Source organism: Puntigrus tetrazona, chromosome 1 (genome assembly GCF_018831695.1).
Source record: "Puntigrus tetrazona isolate hp1 chromosome 1, ASM1883169v1, whole genome shotgun sequence".
NCBI classification, from domain to species: Eukaryota; Metazoa; Chordata; class Actinopteri; order Cypriniformes; family Cyprinidae; genus Puntigrus; species Puntigrus tetrazona.
In genome coordinates, this window is record NC_056699.1 from 5,905,456 (window position 1) to 5,930,453 (window position 24,998).

Consider the following 24,998-nt stretch of genomic DNA (forward strand, 5'->3'; position numbering starts at 1 on the left):
GATAGCAGCAGTTTAATGGAATGATGTCAGATAATTACAGACTTTAGCTAATTTGCCATTAAGGCTGAAATATTAGTTTTATGGTAAATTAGGGTAAATTGAATGCGTAATTGTTTTTGTCCGCATGCATGCTGATGAGTTTGAGTTGTAATGTATGTGTGTGTGTTTTTATGGATTTTAATTGATGCTACAAAAGCGTTATGGTGGAAAAACTGTGGCTCGTTGAAAACCAAATGGAAAGAGTCTTTAACGTCTTACAGTAAATCTGTTTCATTGGAGAAAGATGTAGGGTTAATCAAACGCAACTGCTTATAATAAGGATGCCTGTACACACACACACACACACACAAATAGGATATGAGATATTCAATTGTTTTGGTGGACTTTGATCCAAGCTTGAATTGCTCTGATGGTCGGAAAAGCCCTTGTTTATTTGAGAGTGCTCACAATCAGCCAGATATCTTTCTGCGTCTATTCATCGCTCTATTTCCTCCCCCCCACTCTTTCACTCTCTATTTCTTTCCTTCTTTTCACTCTTTCTCTCTGCCTTGTTCAGATCGATCACTCTCCAGTTTCTCGACCTGTCACGGATCAATAACTCCACACTCCTCTGCTTTGCTTTGTCTGACCACATTAGACAGACCGCTGCTGACTCTCCGGTGCCCGTTTGAGGCTTTGCGCTCTGTCATTTTGGTTATTCGCGATTTACTGTCAATTTATCATAATTTCGCAGGTCGGACTTTTGTTTTAGTCCTTCCTTTTTAGGCATTTGATCACATATATGATATTGGATATTTAAGTGTGCTTGCTTGTGCTATTTTTGTATTCGCATTACTGTAATGCTCACTTTTTGTGTATGTTTGTGCAGTTCAAAAATATACATTGTTGCAGGGCAGCTTCAAATAAGTTGAAATGTTCTTCATTACAACAGGAGTATTTTGTCAGTTATATATTATCAGTAATACATAATATTTAAAAGTGTTCCAAAATCCAAAATTCATGTTATTTAATTTAATTAAAATTATTTTATTCAGTCATTACAGAATTTTTATTTTATATTATATTTTTATTATATATTATTATTTTATTTAAACTGTTATTTTTCATTGGACTAAACATAGGGCTTCTTTGCATGTGCTGTCTTAAATATATAAAGAATAAAATTAGAAAAAGAGTGCCAACTTTCATATTGTCACGTTCACGCTTTCGCGAGACTGAGCACTCGAGACATAAAATAGACTTAAACAGATATAATTCCAAAAGGGTAAAATAATAATAATTACAGGCAAGCAGACAAGACATAAACCAAGCAACCTCGACAATCGGACAAACTGAAGACAAACACACAGGACTTAAATATACAACGTAATTGATTAAACTAACGAGACACAGCTGAAGACCATTATACAATAAACACAAAGGGAAGGTAGGGCACAGAGCACGTGGCACGAGACAAAAACAATAAACAACGTCCAGAGAACGTGACACGTATAGTATATATATATATATATATATATATATATATATATATATATATATATATATATATAGTTCAAATCTAACTTACGGAAAGTGTACCTGAAGTATGCTTACAATAGTTACACTTCAGTATATCATGTACTTCAGTATAGCACTACTTTCACACAATTAAAGTAAAAAATTTGTTCCAATTCAACAGAAGTATACCAGATTAGTACTAAACTAAAAGTACAATTGCAAAGTATTTTTTATTAAATATTTCAATATATTTGTAATTGGTTATTCTTATATTTCCTATAAATATTTCAATTTACAATAACGCTATTTGACATTAGCCAGAATTTATTGGTGCATCCCTAAAAACGTTTCTGGCTGTCCAATGTCCAAAGTTTGTAGCTAATGTGGTGAACTACATGTTTGATTAATCTGCAATGGGTCCTTTCAGAACACGTTTTGTGGATGATATTTTATTAAAATCCATACAAATACAAGATATTGCACAACAGATGTGTAAATTGGGGCCATGTCTGGAGTCGGCTAAAAAGCATTTAAGTGACCCATTTGCAATGTGGGGAAAAGCTTTTATGATAAAATGAGACCAAGAGCAAAGCATTATACATGGCACAAATGTACTGCCCACACCTCAAAGGACACTGCACCGGCCTACAGTGGCCGCATGCTGTGGGCTGCCTTTCATTAGCAGGGACCGGGGCATCTTGTTAAATGAATACAAAGATTGGATTCGGCAAAACACAGAGAACCTGTTTTAAGTTTGGAACAAGGTTTGTTTTTCGGCAAACACAAAGCCAAAATAAAGTTGGAACGCTTTAAGAAGGGGAACGTTCTACAAAGTCCCAGTCAAAGCCTGATCTCTGTCCAAATGAGAATCTGTGACACTGAATTTGCAAATTGCATAATCTTCATCCTATTAACCTGAACAACCCGGAGCCAAGCTGTTTGGAAGAACAAGCCAAAATCGCACCTTACCGGCATGTGGAGTTCTCAAAGGCACTGAAAAAAATGATCGTTTTCACTTAAAACTCATTTTCACCCAGAAACTGCAATAAAACTGTACAAATAATATATTTATTCCTTTTTGGAATATAATATTTTCAAACCAGAAAAAATGACATTAAAAAATTAAGCTTAATGCTTTGAATTAGTTCTAAAACAGTCCTAAAGGGTCTTTTACAAAGCACAGTATGTACTAATATAACAGTCCAGTCGCACATCTTAAGCCCACTCCCACTGAGCGGAGTTTTGCGGTGCACGCTATGAGCAGAGGGTGTCAGCTATAATGACCCTCGTCTCTGTGCTTCTTAGCCATCTGATCATTTGATCATATTCACAGCTCATTAGAACGGCGATGTGTCAGTTCCCGGGTACCCACAATTAAAATGTTCTTTACTGCACCCCAAATTATGTCAACAGATCACACCACGAATTTCTGAATTTCTCTAAACGGTGATGGGAGAATTAAACCTTGTTGATAAGCAGGAGATGTTTATTTGTCAGCTCAAGTATTGTGAAGCTTGTATAATCCTTCAGTTTGTTACACTTGCGTTTTTAAAGGGGCCGTGTCATTAGTTTTTTGTAATGTTTTTTATTATTCTTTTAGTTTCTGTTTAGTTTAATGTGGCCACTTTCTCTAATATTTTAGTAAACTTTGTCATGAGCGGCAAACTTTTATGCATACAAAATGTGATGTGGGTTACTGCTTTTTTAAATTTTAAACATATTGAACTTTCTATCTATATGAATTCTCTGTCCTCTTTCTAAATGCTGTTATATGTGACTTGAATGACATTGATTGGAATATATATATATATATATATATATATATATATATATATATATATATATATATTCCAATCAATGTTATTCAATGTTATTCAAACGTTAAAATTGTGATGTGAATGAAAAAAAGACATTTTTAACTTCAAGTTGCTTAAAAATGCTTGTATTTGCAAGCATGATGAAAAGTGTCATAAGAAGTTTTACATTTACATAAATGCTGTTCTTTTAAACTTTTTGTTCATCAAATATTGCTGAAATAAAATAAAACAAACTAAAAAGCAGAATGATTTCTGAAGGATCATGTAACACAGTGACGGTTTCTGGATATTCAGCTTTGACATCACAGAAATAAATAAATAAAATAAATAAATTACATTTTAAAATATATTTAATTTTTTTTTTTGAGTTTTTAAGATGGATTCCAGTTATTTTAGATTGCAAGAATATTTTACATTACTACAGTTTTTACAGCAAATAAATGTAGCCTCAGAGACTTTTTTCAAAAATATTACTGACACCAAACTTTTGAATGGCGGTGTATGGTTATGTATTGTCACCCACACGCCCCAAAAAACAGAAATGATTCCATCGTATTAACTAAAAGATACCATTAATAGTCCTAAAAACAGGACTTATTTCTCTCTTTGGATTTTAGGGCGAATTGTGACCCAGACAGGTTCTTGACAGGTTTCATGAGATTCACCCATGTGTGCTAGAAGTACACCTTACGTAAGAATACCTATGAATACTAATGAGATGAGCAGAAAAGCTAGAGCCCGTTTAGCCTACATAGTACATTGAGCTCTGTTATATCAAAAGATCAAGGAAAATCATGATTTGACCCCTTTGAACAAAGGAGGTGTGAGTGAGTGTGTGTGTGTGTGTGTGTGGTGAGGTGTTTTAGTATAACTATGTGCATCTATATGCAAAGTGCCAAGTTTCTGCTAAAAGCCTAATAGCCCACAAATGGATGGACGGATAGATTGTGTGCAGGAAAAGCCCTGCTATCTGGCCAAAGTTACGAAATTTAATTTTACTGATGAAAGCAGCGTTTGAATAAAAAGATGAGGATGATGGACTTACAAGAGTGGAGTGAGAGAGGAAGGCAGAGTTACCATAGCGATGTCCTTGCGGAGGGTTCCAAGTTGGAATGAATGGCAGCCGTTCAGTCATTCATCAGTCATTCTACTCTTTATGAAGAGAGGCACTCTGTCTTATTAAATACAAACAGTCTCCATCTTTACCTCCTCCCTGTCCAGCTCACACTCGCTCACCTGCAGTCGCACTCTCCATATGCTAACATACAGCATCATTAGTCATACTGGGGTTGCGGCACATCCTGAGGTTCAGTGTCAGGGTGAAAGGACGGTAACTGCTGATGATGCTGAAATTATGAGTCAGAGAATGTCCTGTGAGTGTGTGTCTGCCCAGAGGAAAAGTTCAGTGCTCAGAGGTTGCTTAGGAGACTTCTAGTTGAAGGGAATGATTTTAAATGTTAACATACCTTCTATCCCACTTAAATGTGTCAAAACAACCGTAAGTGGGTAGTTGACGTATCGATGTGTCCTATATGGCGTGACGGAAAAATGTATATATAAATGTATATTAAGCCTTTACACACGCAATTCAACACATTTAAAGGTATCAAAATAAATATAAATGAAATAAAAGATGCTTATCTCACAATAATTCTTATTCTGTGGTGGTAGCAAAAATATTATGAGATGTAATTCAGAATTCAGAATCTGACATTTGTTATTGTGAAATTAGTCAAAAATACCTGTTCTTATTTTGTGGCAGAAACGGGCTTCCATAGAATCAAGTGATATATTAAATAGATTTGTTTGTGTGTGTGGGACATAATTCACATTACACTGACCATGCTATATTGAGTTATATTAATGAACAAAATGTACTGCAATTTTGTTATGGAACACCCATAATTATACATTGACATTATTACTGCTACCCTAATTAATTATAATCATGTTTGCTAACTGCCTTTAATCCTTCATTCTAATGCTTCCTTTAAAGGTTCGCTCTGGTTGCTGCATACCAACTGTTAAACAAACATTGTATACAGTTGCAGCTATTATAAATATTATTGCACCATTTATACTACTATTGCAATATTATCTTTAACATAATCAATTGCAGACAGTCCAGTTGTGGCAAGTAGCAGGTCGTTCTGATGTTGATGTTAAGTTAGACAGTTGCCTTGAGTGACATTTATCATTCGGCCTGTCAAATATCTCCAGACTAAAGCTCTTGTCACACTCCTGCATGAATATTTCCTAGGGGACGTTCAGTTTTGGAGATGTTCTGTGCCCGTGGTGTACCAGACTTTTGATCGACTTTCACTTTCCTCTTTGAATCTTTGTTGCATTTACTCAGCCAGCGGTTGGACTCGCTCAGGTTATGCGCGGACGTGAAGAGCAATGTCATCTTTCCAATTCGCAGTCCTTGAGCATCGTCCTTTACTCTGTCCTCACTAATGTCACCCACAAATGCCATCTAAGCCCACAGTACACCGTTGAAGGGAATGTTTTACATTTTAATGTTCAAATGAGGTACTGATGGATTAGCAAGCAACACTCTGTCAGAACAGTCTGTAACTGTTTTGTGCATAAAATTGGAGCTTCAGCTCTTCGATTTATACAGCCCTCGTCAAAGTGACAAAGATGGATTCATAAAAGACAAACCGAATTTAGAAGCCTGCTTTTTCTTTGCCTAGTGGTTTCTCGTGGACAATCCTTTATATTAACGTATCTTTGAGAAAAGCCCAGCAGATTTGATCAATAGTTTCTTTATACAGTAACTTGTGACATAAATGTCACATAAAGAGCAATACAGACGAAAGAACAAATACAACTGAGTTCAACTTTTTCTTTAAGACATCACTGAGATCTTGAACACCAGCAGCAGTATCACTTTTATTCCTTTTCCCACAAATTAGGATTACAGGAGCAGATCCCTTTATAAACAGACTCACTTTCATGATTCTTTGCGCAGTATTTTTATCAACTCAAAATATTTTGAACAAAATTATTTTTTGTAAGCTAATACATTTTAACATTTGCATCACATATCTGTCTCTGTATGCATGGCTTTTCCAATGTAGTAAACTTGAGCTCAATTGGTATATCATTGCATTTTGGATGCAGAGATTTCAAGTACAAGTCCTGTGAAACATAGTTGAATAAAAGAGCTCAAAGCCACTAGATAAAACATCACGGTTGCTTAAGAAAATACATTTTTAACACCATTGGTTAAGTTTAGGGTAAGATTTAGTGTATGTTATTTTTTTATCTTTTTTCAGAGAAAATTGAACACGCCGTTCACTGGACATTGCATTTTAAAACTGCCGCAAAACATATTTTTCATTAGCCTCTGTTGGCAATTTGAGCAGATTTAGTAAAAATATGTTTTGTTTTGTTTTTTTTTAGAACGCCAGCTCTTTTTATAATAACTTTAATGTTTAAGTTCTTGTAGGTTCTTAAATCTCCCAATGCCTTAAATCAAGTTTATAAATTGTGTAAAATAATTTTAATTGTTATTGTAAGAGGTAAAACATTAGGAGACCTCTTTAGGTACCCCCAAATTTGAAGGGATCATGTCGTTCCAAACCCATATGACCTTCGTTCATATTTGAAACACAAATAAAGGTATTTTGGGTTTAATCTAACAGCTTTCTGATCCTCCTATAGACATCAATGAAATCATACCAGCTATGAAATCAATTGAAAGGAACCAAAAACCTTGTCAAAGTAGTCCATGTGACATCAGTGGTTCAATCTGAATGTTATAACTTATGAAGCAACGAGAATACTTTTGGACCCTTGTAAGGACCCTTGCTATCTATGGGAGGATGAGAAAGCTCTCGGACTAAATTCAAAACATCTTAATTTGTGTTCCAAAGATGAACAAAAGTCCTATGGGTTTGGAATGACATGAGGGTTTCCATTTTTGGGTGAACTATCCCTTTAAGACCTCTTACAATGATAATAAAGACTTTTGTCACACAGTTTAAGATAAAAGGCCAATTTGACTGTTAAACTTCAAAAGGCTACCAGTTCATTAAATAATTGTGAGTTTTCATGTTTCAAAGTACTAAAGCAGGACTTTTGCAGGCTCGCCGTTTCAGAGCAGTTCAATCAATGAATACTGCACATTTATGCAAGTGATTCTCTGTGATATACTGTTATGAATAATGATACTATGATGTTTATATTGCACTGTCTTGTAGATGGTTGAAAGAATGCATATTTTATCTTCATATTTTTTAAAGAGCAGCTGACAGTAGTATAGGCATGCATGATTTATTTTAAGATTGCACGGGTTAAATTTGGACATACTGTATTAATTTTATGTGTGCTGGTCTATAAAATGTCTTAAGGTCTTATGTTTGATATTTTACAATATATTAAATGGGATTTATATGTTATATTTACTGATGTGTAATAGAGACCTGGACTGCTTGTGACGTCATATTCCCCACTGTTCTCATACAGTCCACTGAATTAATAGAACTCAATGAGAAAACATCACCTAACAAGTAAACTTTTTTAAATCCAAAGTATCCCTGTACTTTCTTATAATGCAAACACCATAGACATGTAAAGGGTTATTTCTTAATAATATTATACACCTCACAATTTATTCAGAGAAATAACTGACTACATACAGTAAAAAAGAGCCTTATTTCAAGTTGATGGATGCATGTTAAGCTTTTCATTTCAGTACAACACAGAGCAACAGAGGCTATTGTATTATTATTGGCAATATATGTCGGCAGTTTAGAACGCAGTGATCGATCCAGTCATATACTGTAGATCAGTGGTTTTATTTCAAGCCTTTTGAAGCCATATAATAGCTACAGTTGAAACTGAGCAAAATGTAACTCATTACTCGTTGAAAATCGCTCAGCTGAAGCTTACTAGCATTTGCATCCAGATACAAAAATGGCATGTCAACATCACTAATGCCAAAACAGAACCGGGCTTACGTTTTTTTCTCACACACACACTACGTTTCAGTGTGTTTTCATATTTTTTTTAGAGCTGGCAGAAGCGGTCATAGTGGACCCCTGAAAAAAACAACATATGGGTTTGGAACAACATGAGGGGGAATAAACGATGACAGAATTTTCATTTTTGGCTGAAAAATCTTAGTAATCTAACATTTCAGAGAAGATCTGAATCATGTCTCACACTGTGCTTGGATTTGTTAGGATACCAAAATGTGCCATCAGTATGAACTCAGATATTTCTCATTGAATTGCTACAAGATCAAGAGATGTAAGTTATCCATATTGTACTGTACTGTACATTAGAGAAACTCATAAGTCAAAGCCGATCCTTAAACGAAACACAACTGAGATCTTGATCGTGAAGATTCTATCAGATGTTTTCCAGTGATTTGCACTGGAGAAATAGTGTGTGCGTATGTTTATGCGCATGTGTGCATGTTGTTGTCAGCATGTCTCTCTGCTTCAGTCTCCTGCTTTAATAAACCTCCCGGAGTTCATATCTAATTGTGAGTGTGTGTGGATGACAGAAAGAGCAGCTTGTCTCTAATACTGTGTGACATTTACTCACACAATTTAATTAACTCTCCAATATCAGCCAGATTTTTCTCCTTTTTCATCTCGCACACACACACACACACACACACACATTTGGTGTGCACATACAAAATAAGTTAATTTGAACTGAGACTTGTTTGCACCATAGAAGTTTTAAAAACCTTTAAAACGCCTCTTCCTCTGTGTTTTGGGTGCAAAGCCACACACACACATGATTTGTTGACCTACACAGCAGTCACTTACCTTCTCCTAAATTACTTGTTGGTCACGTGACCCTCTCATATTTGAAAGGAAAGTTCTTGATCAGAATGAGCTACAGTTTATTCCGGATTTAATGATGGTAGTCAAAGCATTGGCTGGCTTGTGAGACTAACAGCCTCTCTAATGGTCTAATGAGAGCAAGAGGGCATACTGTCTTGTCCACTAAGGACAGCAGAGAGTACCAACATTTCATTTGAGCTGCTGCTATGCAAGAATAATTTCTAGTACTGCAGAAAAACAGCGCAGGATTGCTGGCACTGAGTGTGTACTGGCTCTCTTTGAACACTGGGTTTTTCAGTTCACTTTATAAATTTAGTGATCTAAAACAAATCTTCTAAGAACTAAAATAAAAATTCTATGCCATTCATTCTTCTTCTATGCTATGTTTGTTTAGTTTAGATATGTATATAAATTACACTCGTCTTGTTCCAATGGTAATGTAGTATAACATATTAGCTTTTATTTTTCCTGCAAATAATTTAGGTTGTCTCACAAAAGCATTGCATTACCTTGAGAGACACTGCTTTTATTATTCCCAAAAAATCTTTGCATTCTCTCGAAAGAAATATTACATTCTTATACAAAACATTTGCGATCTCTTGAGAAACTTTGTTTGCTTAAAAAGCACTCAAAAGTAGTTTTTCCTCCCACCTGATATTATTTCCATCACAAAAGTTTCGCAAGCGACTGAGCCATTTTTTTCTATTATCGTGTCCCTTTAGGGGCTCCATATTCTTCAGATATGCAGGTAGCCAGAATTTTTGAATTTCCCTAGTAATGGTTGTACAGTACTATTTTGCTTCATGACCTGATGACAGCAATATACTCTCTTCCACTTCTCTCTCTCTCTCTCTCTCTCTCTCTCTCCCTCCCTCTCTCATGCAGTCTGTCTGAATTATTTACTCACTGTTATTGAGAGGATTTTTACTTACACTAGAACAACTCTGAGGAAGCAGAACACATACATGTTCAGGCATTGCATGAATGCGTGTTTCTCTGAATATACGTAGCCGTTTAAACCTGTTTAGGTTGTCCTTTTAATTTACTCGTTCAAAAACTGAGCTCCCTCAACATTTTCCCACTCATGACAGAGTAAGCTAATTCATATCCTTCTCCGTTTTCAGCAATCTCTCTTTACCTTCTATTTTCGGTTAATGTGCTTTTGATATGATTACAAAATGTGTGTGTGATTGTGTGTGTGGGTGTGTTCTGTGTCTAATGGGTGTACCTATGACAGATGTGATCGCTATCCGCTTGCCCAGTCCCATCCATCAGCCCTTTCTAGTCTGACCCCTGAGCGCCAGAGCAAGTTTGAGGGGCGTTCCTTTGTCCCTCTGTCCTCTGATGAAGGGTGCATATATGTGTGTGACGTCCGAAACCTTTGGGTCCGCATTAGGAGTGTTACTGCAATGCAGCATGATGTATGGGAGCACAAAGCGTATGTGATATCTTGCTTTTCTGGGATTGCAAGCGAGTTTGCATCAACAAAACACTGAAGTATGGTTAAATCCCCCTCTATGAATCGTGACTTACTGCAGCGAGGAAAGTAGTGCCATAGTAAGCACTTTTATAAACTATTGTAAGCCACACACACATTTGAAATGGCTTCACTGCGTCAGTTTGAGTTGGGTTTTTATTTGGAGGACTAAGAGCATATTTTGACAACCGCAACTCAATTTTAAAAGCAGAGGAGAATATTGTTTTTAGTTTATGGCATATCCTGTTTGTATACAGAGTCGCATCTGGCAAGAGTCTATGTTGTCGAGGCATGTTATGCTAATAAAGACATGTTATCAGTAATAGAATAAAAAGTGGATTTGCATTTGCTGAAGGAAACGGTGGTGTTGGCAAGTCAACATATGAATATTGAAGATTCAGGTACAAGTTTAGGTAAATTAAATGCAGAATCAGAGACACTTTTCTACTGTCAGGACACTCAGCACACAGCAGGTGTTCTGTCAGCTGTGGAGGAGACTCACCACACAATGCGACAGTGCATTTTTGCTGCATATACAGGCTGCTGTCAATGGTTAAATGCAGTTTTTACTGAACTTAAGTGTAAAATGCATTCGCAGATATTTAAATATGCATTAACATATTTGCTTTTCTGGAAAAAAACAACGCTAAAGCCAATTATTTAACTGTGAATGTGTGTTTCGTGTCAAAATGTTTGTTTTTGTTTTGGTCTGCGTGATTCCACCCGCTGCCAATTTACCAAATAGTATTTCAAAACTCGAGATTGCCAGTTGTTGAAAATTACATTGTATTGCAACCATGGAAGCCAGTAAACAAACTGGGTAGGAGATCGCGGATCACCTTAACATCTGACTAAAAAGCTGTTACCAGAGTAATGTTAAAATGCGACTTACAACTTACAGTGTGAGGCTCATTGATTGCCATTGTCAGTTGAGCCCATTCCTGCTGCATATCCTCAATCTGGCAACCCATGTGAGTGGCGACTTTGATGAGGAGGGGTTATAGAGGATGACAAGACCAGTCATAGTTTAATATGCAAAAAATATAAGCAATAAAACCAATTCCATTTCCATTTTGAATGCTGAACATTCAAGGGAAATTTTCACAATTTATTCTATTACAATAATATACTGTATATATGTGTGTGTGTATATATATATATATATATATATATATATATATATATATATATATATATATATATATATATATATATGTATGTATGTATGTATGTGTGTGTGTGTGTGTGTGTGTGTGTGTGTGTGTGTGTGTGTGTGTGTGTATGTATATATGTGTGTGTGTGTATGTATATATGTATATGTATTCATTTAACATTTTTTTAATTTTTAACATTATTTAACATCTTTAAAAAAATATTTAGAGTCTTTAAAAATGTAAATGACTCTTATCCTTTAATATTATTATTATTGTTTGTCAATTATTTTTAAATGATATTTAAATTCAAATATATTATATTATGAATTACATTTAATTTAATTTTATTATATTTATTTTTCTTTCCCACTTGTGTATTTTCTATTTTCTATAACAGGAAGCTTACTAGTTTACACCATCGCCATGAACTTTGATTTGCAACTTACTAATAGTGCTAGTCAGAGAGAGTAGAGTCATTTTCATTCTAGAGAGAACTTTATTGGACAAATATTTGTATATGCTCCTGAGAGCAGGATGAGTCATTGGTCTGTTTTCTTGGAAAAGAACTGCTGGGTTTCTTTCCGCTCCCTATGTTGTGAATCAATATATCTAAACATTGGGACACCAATGACTCAGTTACTTACAACACAATTACCTGGTCACATATGAAAACATCACTAGTATTTATGTTTCACCCTTAACTGTTAAAGACCTCCCTTTAAACCCATCTTTGATAATCGCGATAACATATTTAAATGTTTTTCTCTAATCTACACCTTTACCTCATTTAATATTAGTGGGAACATTAATATGCAAAGTAGCCCCGCCCCCACACACTTGCACCAGCTTGAACTACCTGCTCCACTTTCACTCTTTTAACTGAAGTAGTAAATGCTACACAATGGCAAATGTCAATATTATATTCATTCAGCAATACATGTTTGAACCAGAAGATTCCAAAGAAGAGAAGGAAGAATGAATTATACAAGGTCATATCAGATGATGTGTCTGAAAGCTACTGCATTTTATGTTTGGCTGTCTACAAGGCCGGACACATAACAGTAATTGATAGCAGTAGCCTTTGGTTTGACTATGCTATCAACCAGCTGATAATGCATTGCTAATGTTGCACAAATCATGTTTCTGAGACAGCTAATGATATGAAAAGCCACTGAAAAGATTTTCATAATATATACTGTATGTGTGTGTATTTATATATGCATATACACAGTACACACACATATATTATGTAAACAAAAAACTTTTATTTTGAATGCAATTATTCATTAGACAGCACTAATATGTAAATATATATGTATGTGTGTGTGTGTGTTTGTGTGTATGTGTGTATATATGTACTATATGTACTATATGAAGGGTTTATTTGCAAAAAAGTTAAGCACCATTGAATGCTATGCATTATTCTCCACATATAGTGCATTCTGAGCCCTAAACACTTTGTCAAAACAAAAAGTATTTTCCACTTTCTAGGCATCGTGAGTTTATGTTGTAGCCAACAAGTGCCCTTAACAGAAGCCAATAAGGACAATATTAGCGAATCAGCATGCTGTATTCAGGTCAGGTGACAAGGCTATTTTTACTTTCAAAAAACAAGCTAGCTGAGAGGATTTTTGTGATCAAGTGATCAAGGATGGATCATTTTGGCGAACTTGATGAACCTGTCACACCTTCTTCTTTTTGACAAAAAGCGACTGCTGGAGTTATCTGCTTTTGCTCTAAAACAACTGTTTAATGTTTATAATTCGCTCCAACTAATAATAATTATAAAAAGCCACAATAGTTCGGTTAAAGCAATTCAGTTAAAGTGGTTGACGCTGAAGTAATTGCAGATGTTTCATACTTATGTTTAGCGGTTCCAATAAACTCATAAGCAGAAAGTTGTTCGGAGTATTATTACAGTGCACTATTGTTTTAGTTCATAGGCCTTCGTGGTCACAGGATTGCATTAAGAATTATTCGTTTGAGAATCAGACAGCGCTGCATGGTACCGCAATAAAAAAGCTCTCTCTCCAACCCTTCAAGTCGTAATAAACCTAAACTCATCCCAACTGGACGAGGTCAGTCTAGTTCAGTGTAATTCATCAGAGTACATACCAGCTCTGTAAAAAGGAAGGCACTATTGCAGTAATTCATAAATAATGAGGGTGGTCCACACTTGTTCTTTCACGCTCTGTAGCTATGAGGCAACGACAGGTTCCTTCAGTGAGGACATCGCATGCAATTCTACACTTTCAAACTGAAATAAAGAAATAAGAGACTCTTTCTAATGCATGTTGATTGCATAGCTATAGCACAGCACAAACATACTTCAAAAGGATTGCACATACTTGACCAGGGGTTTGTGTTCAAGCACTTACCGATTTTTCCTTTCCTTTGAGCTTTGAAAATGTGTCATTGTGACAAAAAAAAAAATTGAATTAGAGGAAGCATACTTTATGTTACTGGAAATCCCGATAATGAATACTTGGCATTAAAAAGAGGAAATCTTAGCAACTCGGATAATTCTCCTTAGTTGTTCTAATTATTCAAGTCAAGTAATTAATCTCGCTCGACATGTCATTCCCAGCAGATTTTCACTTAGATGCATTTTTGCTTTTGATCTTTTTCTCCTAAAACCTTCTTAAGAGCTCAACATGACAGGCGCAGTTCAGAGGTTCATGTTGCTTTATCACAATTCATAAGCGTGTGTGTGTCCGCGTGTCCTAGGGGAGTGAAACTGCTCTTTCCCACGAAGTTCCAGTGGGAGGTTCCCATGGTAACACGAGAATCGGAAGCTACCATAATTGGTCTCTTTTTTTCTGTCTCTGTTTTGTCTGGCTCTTGATCACAGTCGCTTTATCTGTCTTTTCCTCTTTCTCTTTCTCTCCTCTGTCTGTGCCTTCTCCTGTTTGCTCACCTGCCTCTTAAACACCAACTAATTCCACACACTTATAATGATTTAATGCTTAAAATTATATTTACATCCCCGGTAGAGGCTGTAATTCTGCCAATAAACACACTGAGCAAAGAATATGAGAGTGTACTGTATATGATGCATTACACCACAAGTGATGGCCCTGTAAATGGTATTATATTGCTTTGGTAACCACAAATCATGTCAACTCTGCATGATCATGCTATAAAAACGATTAAAATATCACGCATATGAATGATAATAGATACAGTAAACAGATTTATAACAGCTAACCAGATAATTCATAACGAAACAGCAAAACTATTTGTTATCATACATCATTTGTTATGTCAACACTCTCTATCTATCTATAAGTAGTTTTGAAAAGTCAGAACTATCTGTCTATGTATCTATCTATCTTTTATTTATGTATTTGTTGTAAATAAACACTCTATCATCTATCTATCTATCTATCTATCTATCTATCATTAGTTATGATAAATCAACACTATATGAATTTTTTATCCATCTATAATCTATCTATCTATCTGTTTATCATTAGTTATGATAAGTCAAAATTATCTATCTATATACAGACGTGGACAAAATTATTTGGTACCCTTTGGTCAATGAAAAAAAAAGTCACAATGGTCACAGAAATAACTGTTATCTGACAAAAGTAATAATAAATAAAAATTCTATAAATGTTAACTGAAAGTCAGACATTGTTTTTCAACCATGCTTCAACAGAATTATTTAAAAAAATAAACTCACGAAACAGGCATGGACAAAAATGATGGTACCCTAGAAAACACTGAAAATAATGTGACCAAAGGGACATGTTAATTCAAGGTGTATCCACTAATTAGCATCACAGGTGTCTACAACCTTGTAATCATTATCTATATATATGGCTCCAGGTAATCACTGTGTTGTTTGGTGATATGTGTGTACCACACTCGACATGGACCAGAGGAAGCAAAAGGAAAGAGTTGTCTCAAGAGATCAGAAAGAAAATATATCATGTTAAAGGTAAAGGCTATAAGACCATCTCCAAGCAACTAGATGTTCCTGTGACTACAGTTGCACATATTATTCAGAAGTTTAAGATCCATGGGACTGTAGCCAATCCTGGACGTGGCCGCAGGAAAAATTGATGACAAATCTAAGAGACGGATAATCCGAATGGTAAATAAAAGAGCCTAGAAAGACTTCTAAAGAGATTCAAGGTGAACTTCATGCTCAAGGAACATCAGTGTCAGATCGCACCATCCGTCGTTGTTTGAGCCAAAGTGGACTACATGGGAGACGACCAAGGAGGACACCATGAAAACGAATCATAAAAAGCAAGACTGGAATATGCCAAACTACATGTTGACAAGCCACAAAGCTTCTGGGAGAATGTCCTGTGGACAGATGAGACAAAATCGAAGTTTTTGCCAAGGCACATAGCTGTATGTTCACAGACGAAAAAATGAAGCATATCAAGAAAAGAACACTGTCCCTACTGTGAAACATGGAGGAGGCTCTGTTATGTTCTGGGGCTGCTTTGCTGCGTCTGGCACAGGGTGTCTTGAATCTGTGCAGGGTACAATGAAATCTCAAGACTATCAAGGAATTCTAGAGAGAAATGTACTAGCCAGTGTCAGAAAGCTTGGTCTCAGTGTGCAGGTCATGGGTCTTGCAACAGGACAATGACCCAAAACACACCGCTAAAAACACCCAAGAATGGCTAAGAGGAAAAATTGGACTATTGTAAAGTGGCCTTCTATGAGCCCTGACCTCAATCATATTGAGCATCTTTGGAAGGAGCTGAAACATGCAGTCTGGAAAAGGCACCCTTCAAACCGGACACAACTGGAGCAGTTTGCTCATGAGGAGTGGGCCAAAATACCTGCTGAGAGGTGCAGAAGTCTCATTGACAGTTACAGGAAGCGTTTGATTGCAGTGATCAAAAGGTTGCGCAACAAAATATTAAGTTAGGGGTACCATCATTTTTGTCCAGGTCTGTTTCGTGAGTTTATTTTTTTAAATAATTCTGTTGAAGCATGGTTGAAAAACAATGTCTGACTTTCATTGGTTAACATTTATAGAATTTTATTTATTATGTTTTTGTCAGATTAAAGTTATTTCTGTGACCATTGTGAGTTTTTCTTTCATTGACCAAAGGGTACCAACAATTTTGTCCACGTCTGTATCTATCTATCTTTTTGTGGTAAATCACTATCTATCTATCTATCTATCTATCTATCTATCTATCTATCTATCTATCTATCTATCTATCTATCTATCTATCTATCTATCTATCTATCTATCTATCTATCTATCTATCTATCTATCTATCTATCTATCTATCTATCTATCTATCTATCTATTTTTAGGAAAGACAGCTGTGGGTGTGTGTGGGTGTGAATATATAAATGTGTGTGTGTGTGTGTGTGTGTGTGTGTGTGTGGGATGGATGGAGGGGGTGTGTCCCTTTTATTTTGAACTTTTAGATTGTTTTCCTATATCGCCAGGACATGAAATGACCTTTTAAATATGTAGACTTGAAGTGCATGAAACCCACTGAGCCCTCAGCTTTTCAGCTGTCTTTTTCTTCCCTTCACATCAAAAACCACCAAACTGTTACCAAGCAACCATAGAAACAGTTGTGTATTATGGTTTGTTGGAGTAATCAGGATAATGAGCCTACGCGGTGTGTGTATACAGTATGTGCGCTTTGTTTATGTTTGGGTACAGATGCACCTCAAGAAGATAAAAATAAGCACATCGCATGCGCTTGCGCAAACACGATCCATCTACATGCAGCGATTACACACTGTCTGCACATGCACAGTCCTAGTTTTTCCCAGAATCCCAGAATTTCCCAGTCTTAGACATGTCAATAAATAATGATGCATACCGATTTATTTTCTGGATTCGTATACAGTATACATATACATATACAGTATCATTCAGTGGTGGGTTTTTAATTTAGAAAAATAGATCACTTATGCTTATGAAGTTTATTTGTTCAATAATAGTAAAACAATAATTCTGTAAAATGTTATTACAGCCTAAAACTCTTTTGTATTTAAATGCGTGTGATATATTTTTTTCAGAAATCATTCTAATATGCAGATTTTGTGCTCAAGAAACATTTATGATTATTATAAAAGCTAAAAACACAGCTTTTTTTGTGTGTGCGACACAATTGCATGAAAAATTCTGTGCACTATGAAAAAAAAAATTTCAGTTTGTGCTGTAGAGTCCCCGGAGGAAAGGGGTTATGACCATATTGCCAGAAACCAAATCAGTGTGTTTCCAGCACATTAGGCCCTGGAGATCTCAAGAAATCTCATATCTGTGTTTTCAACCATTATATACTCATGCCTTCTGCACTATTCTATGAAGAAGTCGAGGGGTGCATGACTTTGATTTCCACTAATTTGATGCGAGGGTGAGTTGCTAATTTTTAAATGCGTTATGACAGAGTACTCCAGGCTTTCATTTGGCATTTTAAGGCTCTGGACTTAAGCATATCTCTGTGTTTATACTGTGTCAGTGTTATTTAAGGCAAGACACTACAGGTGAATACACTCTTAAAAATAAAGGCTCCAAAATGTGTTTTTTGCAGTGATGCCACAAAAGAACCGTTTCTGGTTCCCAGAAGAACCATTCAGTGATAAGTTCTTAAAAGAACAATTTTAAAAAACATTTTAAACATCTAAAGAATCTTTTTTGACTATAAAGAACCTTTTCTAAATTTGAAGTTTGCATGGATGTTCAAGATTGTTCACTGAACCATTGAGGCCAATAAAAAAAATATATATATTTTTAAGAGTGCATACTGTGGGGTGACATTTTTAAATAATAGTTGTCACCGTACTTTCCCAGCTGATTAATCGTTACATTGAGTGTTACACGTTTTCTGAAATATGCAAATGAAGCATAATCTAATTAAATGTGCACTAATTAAATTTGCATACATTGTTTGAACAAAATAAATCAAACATTTTTTGTACAGTATCTCTTTATAAATCAGAAAAAATGTTACCTAAAACAGTTTACTGCTATATAAACATATTTATAATACCAAACAATTCAGTTTAGTTAGTTTGTTTTTCTTTTTATTACATATTTCAATTTTACAAATAAATGCGCAAGAAGTATTATTTTAATAGTATTTACTTAGTAATTTAAGTTTTAAGTTCTTAAGTTTTCATCAATTTTATTTATTCTAGAATTTTTCTACCATTTTTATTTCGGTTTTAGCACTTCAGCGTTTCCTAATTCATTTAATTTATTTGCCAGTTCAGCATTTAACATTTTTCTAACCCAATATTAAATTTTTATATGTCAAGTATTCCTCTCTTATTTCAGCTTTATTTCAAGTAGTGAATGCAAAAAGACTAAACCGGAGTACTAGGAAAGACACACATGAATTAAAGTAGTTTGTTCAAAAAGCTAAAATGAGATCTGCGGCAGAACACAAAATAAATCTTATATATTTAATTATATAATTGCACCATTGCACCCCGCCATTTTTCGAAATTTTGTGTTCCACGGAAGAAAGAGCATGGTGAAGCTTTAACTGGTTGCTCGCCGACGCTGGTCAGTGCTTTCGCATCTGTAAAGATTTCGTCCCGTTTCTTTTCTCCGTCGCCATCGTGATTATCCTCAGCCGAAGTGGCATGAATGTGACCACAACAATCTTGAGGATGAGAGACGAGAGCTGTAGTTGTCTGTATGCATTAGTGTGGGCTCCGGATAAATGTTTGATGAGGGGAACGCTGTCCCAGTTCTAGCGAGAGGGAAGTCTGCTGGAATTCCAGAAGGGTTTCGGTAAGAAAGAGACCCGGAGAAACAGCAGGGGCCTGATCACATCCCCCTCGTCTGTTTACGCTGCTCTGAGACTCGGATGGATATAGTCTTTGGGGTTTAAAGAAGCTTTTTAAATCCTGATCGGGCTGTGGTGTATCCCGATGTAAATGAGGATAATTGCAGGATTTAGCGTGGTGATTGAGATGGTGCGAGCCGCGTGTTTCCGTGGCAGGTTTATGATTAATGAGGTAAAGCGGTTGGTCTGATCGCCGTGCCTGTGGGGCTGAGATTGCCTTTACAGAGGCAGGTACGTGTGGAGATCAGTGCACTGTAATGTGAAAATGTAATTGCAGTTTTTAATTAGACCCATATGAAAACAAAATGGCTTTATTGCATTTTATTATGTTGGTCGCAAACTGGAATTGAGTATATAAAAAAAGACGTTTTATTAAAGCAAGCGTTATGATGGCTTTTTATGCAATCCAAATTCTATTATTTCAACCTTCTTGAGAACAAAATCAATTATTAATCTACAAATGGCGTACATTATTCATGCTAGGTTCCATCTATTTCACTACTTTTTTAGCTGTGTGTTAAAAAGCTGTTCAATTCTGTTCCGTTCTATCAGTCGGTGATGGGAAAATTTTTGCAGCTTTTCTCCAAACAGGATACAGTACAGGATCAAAAGTGTTATGATGCAAATTATGCAAGCATGAAATTAATATAATTATGTAATGTAATTGTGCCCTTCTCTACTTACATCTATTTTACTCTGCTCTGTTTCTTCCTTTCTCTGCTATGCTATACACTACTGTTCAACATGTTTGAGTGTGTAAGATTTTTTAAAATAAATGATTAATTTAATTGCATTTGATAATACTCTTATTTTTTTCAATAAATGCTTTCCTTTTGAACTATATTCATTAAAATATAAAGAAAAAAATGTGTCAAGGTTTCCATAAATGCATATATTTTTATATTTGTGCTTAACATAATAATTAAACATAATTAAAATGTTTATTGAGCAACAAATTAACAATTTAGTATGATTTTTGAAGGAGCGTGACAATGGAGTAAAGACAGCTTTAATTGTTCAAAATATTAAAATACATGTTTATTATTTATAATAGAAATTCACAGCAAATAAATGCAGCCTTGGTGAGCAAGAGGCGTAAAAAAAAACAAAAAAACAATTAAATTAAAAACAATAATTATTACTGACCCTAAACCTTTGAACAGTAGCTCATTCCATTTTAAAAGAAAACATTATACAGTATTTATATTATTTATAACAGGGTAGACAAGGCTTCTTCATTGTTGGCAATTCATTAATTAAGAAATAATTAGCAATTAATATAGTCGGTTTTTATAGTTTGCAGAAACAGACAAATAAAATCTCTTAGTTCTGCCACTGAAAACAAATGCCTGCTGAATATGAAGGATTATTTGCGCTCTTGGTTTCCTTGTGAGCTGTGTTTACCTTAACTGGAGCTCTACGTGGTTTGAGCGAGTCAGCATGCTGGTGATTCTGCTCAACTGCGTCACGCTCGGCATGTTCCAGCCCTGCCAAGACCTGGAGTGCCACTCTGACAGGTGCAGCATCCTGCAGGTAACACACACTTACATAACACACGCACACACGTGGATTGATTACCTAAAGACTTCAATCTCCGCGATTTCGTGATTCTACCTGCAGTTTTGATTGACTGGTTGGGGGAAAAAAAGCATTTAAAGCGTCCGGAAGAGTTAAGCTACTTGTTTAACTAAAAGGTTTCTTTGGATTACAATGAACAAAATATCAAACTAAGTGCTATTTGCAGAAATGCACATATCAAGCAAGTGCAGCGATGACATATTTTTGTAGGCAAACCCGGGAGTTAGCATTACTGTGAGCTTGTTTCTGCCACAGGATAAAAAGGTAATTACGACTTTTTAAAATCACAATTCAGATTTTTTTTTTTTTATCCTGTGGCAGAAATAAGCTTCCATATCATCTTGGTTCGCTCGACACAAACCCAATTTTCCATTTGGATTTTAGATTTTTGCTGAAATGCAGCAAATTCTTCTCATTTTGTTCTTGATAATTTTCAGAACACAAGCTTAATGAATTTTGAAGGCTGTCGAAGGCACTTAATCAGTGCTGTCGAATGATTAATCAAATCCAAAATAAAGTTTTTGTTTACGTAATGTGTGTGTACTGTGTATATTTATTATTTACAGTATATTTAAATGCACATGCATGCATGCATATATTTAAGATATGTATATATTTACGTATATATAGTTTATATATGAAATATATTTATGTATATCAGTACAAATATATACTTGATAATATAATGCTAAAATAATATTTGCAAAACGTGCGTGTGTGCGTTTATATATCCAGAATTAATACACATTTATTGTGTAGACTAACTAAAGAAAAGCTTTGAAAATCACAACACATTACAGTATTTTATGATATAGAATAAAAAATATCTTAAGCTTGTGGTATGTATAAAGCGGATTGCAGACATTTATTCCAAATACTGTTTAAAAACCCTACAGCGCTCTTTAGTTAAATTGTTTAAAATATATACTAAAGTTGAAACTACATCTAAGACTAGCCAGTGGATGGACTACTAATATGTACAGTAAGGCCTAGTAACTGGCATACAGTGTATTAAACAAATAAATAGGATTTTGAAAGATTTGCACAATAAACTATCGAGAAAAACTTGGAATACGGAGCAGCGTGAAAGCATTACGCATCCCAAATGCCATCAACTGTCAGTTCTTTCAGAAACCCACAAGTAACACTGTGAAGCATCAGCCGCAAACTCCCAAAAATATGCATCTGTAATCTCTCCAAAACAACTTGCAAATAACCTGTGGATCCGCATAATGACGGGAACATTGCTCACAACAGGCAATTTGAAGTCCGACGGAGATTGTCTTGAAATGTATTGTTGAAGCCGGCGAATTTTGTACACAAGTACTGCTTTAAATGAGATCAATTAGGAGATGAAACCTGCGGTTTCTCTGTCAGAACAGCTGTGTGAACTTGAGGGAAACCGACTTCAAACAAAAGCTAATAATCACCTTGGGTAAAATTAGTCTAAAGCAAATGATAAAAAACGGTTTAGAAAAGTGAAGTTAGATCATTTATTTTGCATATGTCACTAAAATTAACAAGTTTTTAGTTTTTCCAGAAGTCTACAAATATTTGTTTGGCTACTCTATGTAACATGAACTGTATTAAATCTGAGCATATTCGTCAACACTCAACATTTTTCCCAGGAGACTCTGATCATTTCATATTCATATCCCGCTCCCCTCCCGCTTTGTTGTTTCTCCCGGGAAACCCATGTAATTTGTATGGCCCAAACCTCTTGAATAATCACATCAATACTTTATTCTAAGTTTGTCTGGTTGCCACATCATATATGAAATGCTGCCAACTCAAACAATAGACACATCCTGCAAATGTTACCCCATTTGTGACCTCAACCTGGCAACCTACAACCCAGATGCGCTGGTGATGGACACTGAATAATAATAAATAAAATGAAACATAATAAGTCACATCATTATCATAATATTATTATCAAAATGTATTTATTGTGTTTAGCCTGCTTCTGGCGTTCAGGAATGATGTGTTAGTCCATGTTTAATTTTGTTTGCTTAATACAAATAAAGATAACTTCGAAACGGTTTATTGTGAAGTCTTTTTAAAATATGCATCATATTTTCTATTGTCTAAAAGCAGTCCTTAAAGTTTGCTGGTGATGCTGATAGATTACTTACAAATTGCAATCCACTACTGAATGCTGATTACTAACTTTAGTTTAAGTTACACGTTTTAGTTAATGCATTCTGACTGCATTTTAGATTACTTTTAGACTATATCTTTTGTTTTTATATTAACAACATTACGTTTCCCAAACTATGCTTAATGTAAAAACTGCATTGGGCTTGTGAGTCAAATCAGTATTATAATAATTATTTAAATAATACATTGTAAAATAAACATTTTTTATCCATTTTTATTATCAATTTTAGACTAACGGAACAATTTTATTTAATAAAGCCGGTATAAAAAACACTTTAAATGGCATGACAGATGTGCTGAATGTAATGTAATGTAGTTCTTAATATAATGTATTCATGATTCTCTCCACAGGCTTTCGATGATTTCATATTTGCATTCTTCGCTGTGGAGATGGTGGTTAAAATGGTGGCCTTGGGCATATTTGGTCCGAAATGTTACCTTGGCGACACCTGGAACCGCCTTGACCTCTTTATCGTCATGGCTGGGTGAGTGACAAATCACAAAGCTGAGAGCAACACGCTCTGAAAATCTAAAAAGTCAGCTATTAGTGTGCGATTCCTAGAATTTGATGAGTCATTAAACTCTTAACTATTACAGTGTGTGTGTGCGCGCGTGCGTGTGTGCGTGTGTGTGTGTGTGTTTGTTTAATGTCAAATACAGTTTTAATGTCAGGTCGGGTTGTAATGTCAAGTCGATGTGTCACAGCTAAGCTCATGAATGACAATTACCACCAGGCAAGTGTCTCTGTGTCTGTCTGTATCGTGTCTCTCTTGTCATTTGTGCTGTCATGACACAGTGATTTGCAGTTTTCCTCTCTGTCCAAAAATCAGTTCAAGTGCCTGATCACTCATTAGAACTCATTAAAACGGTAATGTGCTCTTGAGTGAGTGAGGAAGTAGCTAGCTGCTCATGAATTCGGACAAAGGTAACACATTTCTTGTGTGCTGGTGTTTCCATTAGGCTTCCTAACTAGCGTAACCAGCTAGTTATTTTTAGTCTTCCTATCAGTCAGGGCGAAAAGTACGGCTGAAGAGCACTAAACCAACGCTAACTTGTATAAATAGCTTATATGTTGGCCTAAGATTCACTTTTTTACTTTTCAGTGTGGAGTAATTATTCTAAATCAGTTTAGTAATGTTCAATATTCTCGTGCTGCTGGGTTGAGTCGTTTAGGGGTCTTAGAGGTCAAGTGGTGTAGGAAAGAGATGTGTGGCATTCATGAAGCGGTTTAAGCTGCCCGGTGTTTTATGCTTTTGAATTTTTATACATCAAAGAATCCGGAAAAAATATCACTGTCCAGAAAAAATATTGAACATTTACAACTGTTTTAAACATTTGATAATAAAAGAAATGTTTCTTGATCAGCAAATCAAATTGTGCTTATTAGAATGATTTATGAAGCGCCATGAAGACACTGAAGACAGAAGAGGCTAAAAATGCAGCTTCACAGGAATATATTACTTTGAAAATATATTACAGTAGAATTTAAATGCAATAGACTAAATCAAAATAATATGTCAACGTAATATATAATTTTATTGTTTTTACTGTACTTTAATATCATAAAATTAATGATCTGCCTATACATTTTTTACAAATTATTTTAATATATTTATTATTATTATTATTATTATTATATTGAAATGGCATTGGATGTTTGGGAAATATACAGTATATTATATTATATTATTATATTATATTTAGGCATGTAT

At 35.2% G+C, this 24,998-nt stretch overlaps 1 protein-coding gene across 3 annotated transcripts in view; it reads left to right on the top strand.

The window, feature by feature from the left end:
- cacna1hb (calcium channel, voltage-dependent, T type, alpha 1H subunit b) overlaps window positions 1-24,998 on the top strand; it is a 78,608-nt gene that overhangs the window by 10,863 nt on the left and 42,747 nt on the right. For all 3 annotated transcript variants that reach the window (XM_043241548.1, XM_043241541.1, XM_043241533.1), the window contains exons 3-4: window positions 20,970-21,081; window positions 23,638-23,771. In XM_043241548.1, the coding sequence (XP_043097483.1) occupies window positions 20,970-21,081; window positions 23,638-23,771 (246 nt within the window). The remainder of the gene's footprint in view (window positions 1-20,969; window positions 21,082-23,637; window positions 23,772-24,998) is intronic.